Raw genomic sequence first — 9,620 nt, forward strand, 5'->3', positions numbered from 1 at the left:
GTCTACAACTGGTTAACCTTCGGAGTCAGCTTGATTCAAGATGGCCGCCACAGCTAATCAACCTTAATGATTGAGTCGGTCAGATTTACAGATACTGAGCTGAAGTCTGCTGTGGTCGTAGCTGAGAGTCCTTCCCAACACGTCTTCTGAGCACGAACAGATCGTTTTAAAGATGCAGCATGAAGGGCAGCGGGTGATATGCATTCCTTCCTTTGGTTTGATGCGTTTCTGCTGCTTTCATTTCAGTCTTTAACTTCCTGTTGGTTTGTGAGCTGCTTGTGTCACAGATGCTTCCTGTGAGGACTCAGCCCTCAGGCGCTGTGTGTAACCGTTGTGTTGTTGTTGTTAACGCTGCGCCGCACAAACACACAGCTGCTGATCTGACGGCAGATTTCTGTTCTTCCCACGCACACTTCAGCTGAAATAATGACCGACAAATGTTGCTTTAATTATTGCTTCACGATTCTATCATAAATACTCCAAACATTAGTGGGAGTTTATGGGTCCGATGTTGAGGAAAAAATCATGAATGAGACAAAAAATAACAAATTTATGTTATTTTTGGATTTAACATCAAGTAACAAATCTTAAAACGAATAAGTGTGTTTTTACTGCGTCTAAATGTTCTTCAAATGTTTTTTTGTCTCTGAGCTCAAAGTATTTATTCATCATTTTCCTGTATTTACTTTTAATTGATTAATGTCCCATGTACGGTGTTAAAAAAAAAATTAATTTAATCACTTTATTTCATAGCGTGCTCCGAGGCTCCAGGATAAAAAAATATTAAAAAGATTTGATAATTTAGGTTGAATTTAATCATTCACTAAATAGTTAAACCACTTTACTTTTTGAATCCACTGAAAGCAGTTTTTAATTCTGTAAATAATGAAATAATCATAGCATGAATATTTTCAAAGTTTTATTGCTTTCCACAGAACTGAACAAACATTTTTAGGCTGCAGAAAATAAACAAAAATATATTAATATCAATAAAAAATAAACCGCATGTTAAAATTCCACTTTAATAAAATCAAATATTCTGATCATGTAAATAAATGATTGGCAGAATTTTCATTTAAATCTTTTAGACGCATCAAATAAATCTACAGTATACATTTATCACAAAATTATGGACATTATTTTTCTTAAACTTTTATAAAACTGACATGAATAATGTGTTCTGCAAAAATAATATCAAGGTTTAAATTTTTTACTCCCTGTTTTAAAACTGAAACAAATTTATGCTGAAAATTTTCCAAAGTTCAATCTCTGCAAATCATTTTTTAAAAGAACAAAAAACAAAAGAAGTTTAAGCTAAAAGTAAAAATTTCTTGACTGGTAAAAATCAGGCGCTATAAAATGTTCCAAATAAAACAAATATATATCAGCATTTCAACAAAAAGCAACATTATAAATGAAGCAGATAAAAAAGAGCTGCTAATAAACATCTGACTCTTTAATTAATCTACAACAAAATATTTAAGAGTAAAAATTTACTTCAAACATCAGCCGAATTTATTTCTGCGTCGTGAGACGAATTTCTCATCAAATGATTTTGGAGAAATTTATGATGAGCTGTAAATGCTGCAGGTGGGTGCGATTCTTCTGTAATATTCAATTAAAGCAGATTTACATCGTTTCAGTTGTTTACGGCACTGAAACAAAACTAAGATGTTCATGAATTAAAACCTTTAAGCTTCAGAGAAACTAAAAATCTGAAGGTTTCAATTCATGTTTGAGATGCTGAAGCTGCAGGAGGACAGACGCGGAATCAGTCGGCATGTGGTCGTTCGTTCGTGTTCAGTTGGACTGAATCAGTCAGTCTGACTGAGTCGGTCAGTTGAAGTCAGTCGGTCAGTTGGACTGAATCGGTCAGTTGGACTGAATCAGTCAGTCTGACTGAGTCGGTCAGTTGAAGTCAGTCGGTCAGTTGGACTGAATCGGTCAGCTGGACTGAATCAGTCAGTTGGACTGAGTCGGTCAGCTGGAGTGAATCGGTCAGCTGGAGTGAATCGGTCAGTTGAACTGAATCGGTCAGTTGGAGTGAATCGGTCAGTTGGAGTGAATCGGTCAGCTGGAGTGAATCAGTTCCCGGTCACTTGGTGGCCGCTCCTCTGCTCCTGCAGCTCCTGAGCACAGAGAGGCCGCAGCAGTACACCAGGCTCTTCACTATCAGCAGTGAGTACATCAGGAGCAGCAGCCGCTGCTTGAACCAGTAACCAGGACGAGGAGGAGGACGAGGAGGAGAAACCTCTGAGGCAGAGAAACAAAGAATGATCACTGATCTGTGAAACATGACGTTAAATCCATGTGGATCAGTCTCCAAACCTTCATTACCTATTTTTGTTTCTGATTTCACGATGTTCTCCTCGTGTTTGACAGAGCAGCTGTATTTATACGCGTCGCGGGGATCAACCACCAAGATGGAGGCGATGAGTTTGGACTTTCTGAGCTCCAGCTGTTCTCCCCTATTCTCGGCCCACTCCTTCATTTGATCGTTCTTCCCTCTCGTCCAGATGAAGCGGACCTCAGGGGGAAACATACCTGAGGCCAGACACAGCAGGGAGCTCCTCCCATTTCCCACCTGCAGGTCGGCTCCAGATGCTGCTGGGACCAAGCTCACCGAGGGTTTCTGCACCGCCCCCCCTGAGGTTCCACAGAAGCAGAACATCAACATCTGTTTCTTTACAAACACCGATTCACAAACATCCCAAGAACTAAATGTGTTTAATGCTGAGTCACATGAACCCTTTAAAGAAGCACCAACATATTTTCAGTGCCTGCACCCATTCTGGTGACCGTTTAAAGGAACGAGGCAAAATGTTGGTTTGAAATCAACCTGCTGCTGTTACACGTCTGAGCTGCCAGGTGTGGTAGTCACAGAGTCAAACCAGTCAGCGGGCTCAGCCCAGTGAGACAGCCGCCCGAGCATCCCGAGCTCTGCGGGTCTTCGTGCCGTGGATCAAACCTGCGATGCTTCAACAGCTGGCTGCAGTCGTTCTGTTATAAAAACCTAAATTAAATCTAAGCAGCTGTTTCAGGGTCGCAGGGGTCAGAGGTCAAACCTGCGCAGGGAGAATTCGGCCGTCACAGCCGTGTGACAAGTCGTTATTTTTATCATGTTAATTAATGTTTCTTTCAAACTGGCTGAAGTTTAGTAAAAAAAGAAAAAATATTATTTGCAAAGTAACAAAAATAAAAAATTTGTAATTTACCTGATGAACAGCATCACCTTTTATTTTTTACTTTTAGGCAATTTCACGATGAATATTCAGCACAATTTGAAAGAAAACCTGTTTGTCTGAATTACGCCGAACCTACGCGTGTCGCGCTTTGATGGATTTTATTTTTATTTACAATATTTAATTAGAATTACAGCTAAATATAATTACATTATATTTTAAAAACTGTAACTTTAAATATATTTGACACGATGCAGTTTGTTTCAGCATATGTTTTTGTAATTTAGTCAAATTCTAAAACACACTTAAATTGTAAATATGTATAAAAGCAAATATAAAATATTAAAATACACAAAAACTTTGAGCTTCATTTTTGCCTTGCAGCCTTTAAAATAAATTTATTTAAGTCCGATTTTATTTAAGGTAAGGTACATTTATTTATATAGCACTTTTCAGCACAAGGCGGTTTATGAAGCTTGAATAAATTTAAACTACTTTGTAGCAATAAATACTTTTGCATTTAAATAAAAAATGTTAAATTCACACTGTTTAATTCTGATTAATAATCTGCTGAATTTGCTTTGAATAATTCCAACTTTGTGCAAACAGAACAACGTTTCTGTTTGTTGTCAGCATTTATGAGCTGAACCTTTTAGTTTCAGGATTTAAACCACAGAGAAAAAGTTAAATAAATATACGGGAGAAGATTTTAAAAACAGTCATCACCTTAATGAGAAGAAGATTTCTGTTCCATGAAGTATTTAAAGCCCTGAAGCAATAAAAGCTGCAGGAAATAAAGTTCTTCTTACCGTTTACATACAGCTTGGTTCCTGTGCCAAAGATGAGATAGTTGGAGTCATCAGATCCTTCCACGGTGAAACACTCTGATACAAAAACCTCTCCGTCTGTGAACGAGCCCAGAGTGAGAAGAAGAAGCCTGTTTCCTTCCTGGATGTGTGCGCGAGGGAGGCGTGGCCTAAAGTGATCCTCACCTGTCATCAGTGGAGTCATCCAGTTTCTGTTTCTTCAGCTGGTGTCTGTCTCCAGCCGTCATTCTCTGAGGGGCGGGGGACACTTGGACAGGTCCATCGCAGGGACACTTGGACAGGTCCATCGCAGGGACACCTGGACAGATCCATCGCAGGGACACTTGGACAGGTCCATCGCAGGGACACTTGGACAGTCCATTACAGGGACACTTGGACAGGTCAATCACAGGGACGCCTGGACAGGTCCATTGCAGGGACACTTGGACAGGTCCATCGCAGGGACACCTGGAGACAAACACCTACACCTACCAGTTCACCTAATGTGCATGTTTTTGGTTATTGGGAGGAAAGTGGAGGAAACCTACGTGGACACAGGGAGAGCATGTAAACTCCACCCAGAAAGGCCGGGAGGTGATCCTGCAACCTGCTTCCTGGTTAGAGTAACAGCTCAGACCACTGCACCACTGTGCCACTCCTGTTTTATATCTCTCAGGTAAAATGATCTATTTAAAGAAAGAAAACTTGCCATGGAGGTTCAGACAGACATTAAGCTCTTTAAATACCTCAACAGCTCGGAGTTATATGTTCGTTTGCAGCTTCGTACCTCCTCTTTGTACCCCCCACGTGTCAAACTCCGATCCTCGCTCTCCTGCAGGTTTTAGACGTGTTCTTGCTTTAAATGGATGACTTGTGGACCTGCTCCTGGAAAACCTGATGATTCGGTGAGGAGGTGATTAAACCATTTAAATCAGGTGTGTTGGAGCAGAAACACCTACAGCTTCCAGGCCTGGAGTCTGACACTCCTGATGTAACCCAACTTTAAATAAATGCTGTTTGCTGTAACTTTGTATCCTGAACCATCTTTATCTAAACACCGCCTTTACTCTGTGACCCTAGTTCTAATATTTACCAGATTCTAACAGGATGAGTTTTATTATAGTACCAAAGATTCACCGTCTGTCTGTCTAGAGTTAATCAGAATTTAGCTCGGCTCAACGGTTCAGCCACACTCTCCTCCATCACAGCCCCGTCTGGGTCTTTCTACAGTCATATCAACGACCCACATCCAGCTCTTTGTTTCATCAACAACCCATTCCCAGGTGTCAACAACCATACGAAGGTCTCTGTTCCATCAGAGACCATTTGCTGCTGCAGATCCTGGGCTCTGCTGTCACTGTTTTTGTTTCTGACAGGGTTCAGATCGACGGCCCTTCTCCAGACCAAGCTTTAGGATGCTCCTCCTCCTGTCCAAGATGTTGAAGGAATTAAGACAATCTGCTTCTGCAAGAAGGTCCAACCAGATGTTCTTCCACCAGGACCAGCCTGTGAAGAGGTCTAGCTTCATGTCTTTATGCCTTAATGTCATTCAGCCAAAGATTTTCCACCAGGTCCAGTCTCAGATGGGTTCTGTCAGATTTACCTTCCACAGCTACAGCACCGGCTTTTAAGGAGGCCCAGTTGGACCTACCTGTGGTAACTCCAGCTTAAAGGCTAAGAAATCAGGTCGGTTCACGGTCACGTGGTTGTGAGACGTCTTACAGCAGGGGTGTCCAACCCTGGTCCTCAGGGCCTCCATCCTGCAGGTTTTACCTGTTTCTCTGCTCCATCACACCTGATCTGAATCAGTGGGTGATTAACAGGTTTCTGCAGAACATGAAGAGGTGATTTAACCATGAATCAGGTGTGTTGGAGCAGGAAACAGGTAAAACATGCAGGATGGTGGCCCTGAGGACCAGGACTGGACATCCCTGTCTTACAGCATTAAAACAGGTTTCTTCCTTCTCAGCTCTCCTGTCCTTGGTCCCTGTCTGATTAAACAGACTGAGACGGTGCATGTTGTTTGACATCTGTAAATAATGAGTGAATGAAGGGAACGTGTCCCGACGCCGCCCGGCCTGTGGTTCCACCCGACCTCCTTTCTGCTCAGTAACTGATATCTCCTCCATAAGTTCTTTGTTAACTGATTATCTTTTTAAGTTCAGAGGTTTATAAGTTTTACTGGAACAGCTGTAAAGATGGCTGTATTTTCTAACAGCCTCCAGCTGCTTCTCATTGGAGCAGAAGAAGCAAAATGGCTCCATGAAAGCTCACCGGCTTTTCCACATAAACACGCCAACAACTCTTGGCTCAAACCCCTGAGAGAAACGTCCGGCCCGGGCCTTGTGTCGAGAAGAGGCAGTCATGCAATCACGTGAATGATTGACCATCTGGGTTGATCTACGGTCTCTCCAGAACCAATAATTTCCACCAAGCGTCAAGACGTGAAACTCGCTCCCTTTGCAGTTAGGGGCCTCTGCCTTTTTCCACTGGACCTGTCTCCACCCTGACCGACCTGTCGTGGATCTTCTGCCTCGCCAACATCCTTGAAAACTCATGAAAGGGTCTCTGCTTTCCTGCTGGATGTCCCGTGGAACAACCCCTGAGCTGTACCTGTATGGATGAATATATTCTTCTGTAGACTGAAACTTATACACAATACTAGTAAATAAGACTCATTTTTTAATGATAGGTTTTCAAAACATTAAATATTAAAGCTACAGTTGGTTGTCAAACAGTCGATCTCAGCTGAGGAAGAATGGATCAAACATCAAACCCTTGATATTAAAGTCTACATAATATTTATTTTTCCCAAACTGGAGAAAGCATAAACGTGTTAAACAGGTTTAATAAGTGAAAGCCTTTTCAGAGGCAGTCTGCGAGCTCGCTGTGGTTTCCTCCTCTCTGTCGTCGCCACAGTTTGATATCTCTTCATGTGTCGGTTTTTGTTCAGGCTCCGGGGAAGTTTTCTCGCTGTGGGATGCAGATTTATGACAGACGCAGTAGTAAGTCGCTGAATGAGCGGCAGTGATGTCTTTGATCACCAGGCTGACTCCGTCTTGTACCATATCTGAAAACGATCCCTTCTGAGGGTGACTGAAGTGGGAAGTCTTTTTTTCACCGCTACGATCGACTCGAATGAGGACCACTAAGTTGGAGTCTTTCTTTTGGTACCAGTACACAAAGTTGGTGTTGCATATTTCGAAACCTTTGCACCCGATGGACACGGTTCTACCTTCCATGCTGGTCAGTGTCACCTTGTCCTGAACCAGCTCTGCTGCCATGGCAACCAGCGCTGCAGAGACACAGACAGACAGGTGAAGGTCAGTGAGACACTGGTTGTTCCAGGTGGACTTTGTTGGCTCCTGATTGGCTGGAAACACTCACCTGAACACAGACAGCACAGAGCAGCAGCTGGGAGGAGAAGCATCTTGTGCAGTGGTGTATCCTCTGGTGCACCGGGGGAGAAGTGGCGCTCTGATGCAGCTGAGGCTGTGAGATCAGACGAGGGCCACGTGGTTTCTAGCAGCTCCTCGAAGCTCCCATCAGCCCCTGCTGAAGACATGTGAGAGTGTTTCCTGGCGTTCAGGTCCGAAGCTCGTCTGTCTGTCGCTGCAGGTTTCTGTAAAACTGTCCTCATCAACGATTCGAACGTCACATTTTGATCCTAGACACTTCAACACAGACATCAGGGGCTCTAATGCTGGGCCTTTGAAACAAATGACCTGTTTTTTAAATATAGTAAATTTAAAAGATCTCCTCAGATGGTTCTTGCTGCTTTGATCTGAGTCATAGTTGTAAATCAAACTGAATCTGAGTCTCTGCTCTGCATGTTTTTGTTTCTGTCCTGGAAACCAGAGATGGAAAAACGTGTTCCTGATGCGTCGTGCTTCAATATGTATGAACCACATGGACCCATCCGTCCCAGAGTGAGTTTATTGTTGGTGATTTGGCTGTTCTGAACGTGAAACTCACTGAAGATCATTGAGTTAAAGGTTTACCGTCCCTGCTGAACTCCTGACTCTGTTTAATGTGTGCTTTGGTTGTAAAGAAACAAACTCAGATTTCACTGTTAGCTGCTGACTCCTGCAGGTGTTTGAGAACGTGGGACTCATTTTCTATCATTGGGCTGAAGACAACAGAGGAGCTGATCTTATTTTGAAGGATTCAGTATTTTATTTCCTGTGTTTGAACTGGATTATCATTGATCCTGAGACAAAGCTGAAAGCCTTATTCCTGCAGTGGCCCGTCACGTGACGTGTTTGTGTGATGCAGCAGGTCACAGCAGGAGGTGAAATCTGTCATCCTGGGCTGTGGTTTCCTGCTCTCTTCCTGTCTGATCATCTGGAGGTTTTTGTTCAGCCTGCAGGGAGCATTTCTCACTGTGGAGACCAGACTTCTGACAGGCACAGAAGAAGGACGCTTCATGTTCTACTTTAATTTTTGAGATCGACAAATAAAAGTTGCCTTTAGGTCCTGAAACGTTGAAATCATCTACCTGCGGATGACTGTAGCGCTTGTAAGGCTTTCTTGTACCCATGTCATACTTCAGAATGACTCGGAAAGAATCTGTTTCTTTCTTTTGGTACCAGTAAACATCACCTCCATTACACTGATCAGTTCCTCCACAGCTGAAGGAGACAGTGTCTCCAGCTGTCCTGGTCAGTGTTACCTCGTCCTGAACCAGCTCTGCTGCCATGGCAACCAGCGCTGCAGAGACACAGACAGACAGGTGAAGGTCAGTGAGACACTGGTTGTTCCAGGTGGACTTTGTTGGCTCCTGATTGGCTGGAAACACTCACCTGAACACAGACAGCACAGAGCAGCAGCTGGGAGGAGAAGCATCTTGTGCAGTGGTGTATCCTCTGGTGCACCGGGGGAGAAGTGGCGCTCTGATGCAGCTGAGGCTGTGAGATCAGACGAGGGCCACGTGGTTTCTAGCAGCTCCTCACAGCTGCTGCTGATTGACAGCTCAGCCTGAAGGTGGCGCTGTTGGGCTGCTGCTGAGACTGCAGCTCAGGGTTGAGCTCTGGCAGAGGCCTGTCAGTGGTTGGTTGTGGTAAAATCTAATATTTCATGATGATTTAATGATGCAAACACATCTGATCCACAGATGATCAGAATGCTCTCACTAACAGAAAGTTTCTGTGTTGATTTATCGCAGGCTGGGACTCCTCCTTTGTGTCCGAGCAGCTGGTTGATTCAAAGCTTTACGCTCCACCAGACACAACACCTGAGACAGAACCTGGTTCCAAGCAGCCCTGTGGAGTCTGAGGCCTGCTGAGAAACACAGACTCTACTTCTCTCTAAGTCTATACAAGCAGATAAACACATCCTGAACATCATCATCAACCTGCCAGAGCTCAACCCTGAGCTGCAGTCCCAGCAGCAGCCCAACAGCGCCACCTTCCGGCTGTCCTCAGAGTCTACAGCAGAACTACTTCCTGTGAGCGCCTCACAGGGTCCGCATCATTTACACGCCGGCTCAGATGGAGTTTGCTGACAGCTGTCCCCTTTACCCATCAGATGGTGTCTCCAGGTGTCTCCAGGTGTCCCTGATTAACACCTGCAGCAGGTGACTGACGGTGAAATGAAACAGCTGATTTGTTCTCCTTGGTGGAGCAACACTGTC

The 9,620-nt window shown here is 43.8% G+C and overlaps 1 protein-coding gene across 2 annotated transcripts; it reads right to left on the minus strand.

Annotated features, from left to right (window-relative positions):
• Positions 1–965: 965 nt before the first annotated feature.
• LOC112449969 (immunoglobulin lambda-1 light chain-like) lies at positions 966–9,389 on the minus strand. Of its 2 annotated transcripts, none has more exons than XM_037981994.1 (5): positions 8,791–9,389; positions 6,967–7,283; positions 3,992–4,052; positions 2,338–2,646; positions 966–2,253 (listed from the first exon to the last, which is right to left on the minus strand). In XM_037981994.1, exons 1-5 carry the CDS (start codon positions 8,831–8,833, stop codon positions 2,096–2,098), a joined length of 888 nt encoding a protein of 295 aa, XP_037837922.1. In that variant the 5' UTR covers positions 8,834–9,389; the 3' UTR covers positions 966–2,095. The 2 variants fall into 2 exon arrangements, with proteins under 2 accessions (XP_037837922.1, XP_037837921.1); XM_037981993.1 differs by lacking the exon at positions 8,791–9,389 and adding an exon at positions 7,376–7,722.
• Between the last annotated feature and the right edge of the window lie 231 nt (positions 9,390–9,620).

The sequence above is a fragment of the Kryptolebias marmoratus genome, linkage group LG20 (assembly GCF_001649575.2).
Source record: "Kryptolebias marmoratus isolate JLee-2015 linkage group LG20, ASM164957v2, whole genome shotgun sequence".
Classification (NCBI taxonomy): Eukaryota; Metazoa; Chordata; class Actinopteri; order Cyprinodontiformes; family Rivulidae; genus Kryptolebias; species Kryptolebias marmoratus.

What these genes read in the sequence shown, in the direction of transcription:
- LOC112449969 (XM_037981993.1), bottom strand. Translation starts at nt 7,628, where the DNA reads ATGAGGACAGTTTTACAGAAACCTGCAGCGACAGACAGACGAGCTTCG. An exon ending in TCTGTGCTGTCTGTGTTCAG is followed by an intron (nt 7,284 to 7,375) that starts GTGAGTGTTTCC and finishes GTGTCTCTGCAG; the next exon opens with CGCTGGTTGCCATGGCAGCA. An exon ending in GAAATCAGAAACAAAAATAG is followed by an intron (nt 2,254 to 2,337) that starts GTAATGAAGGTT and finishes TCTCTGCCTCAG; the next exon opens with AGGTTTCTCCTCCTCGTCCT.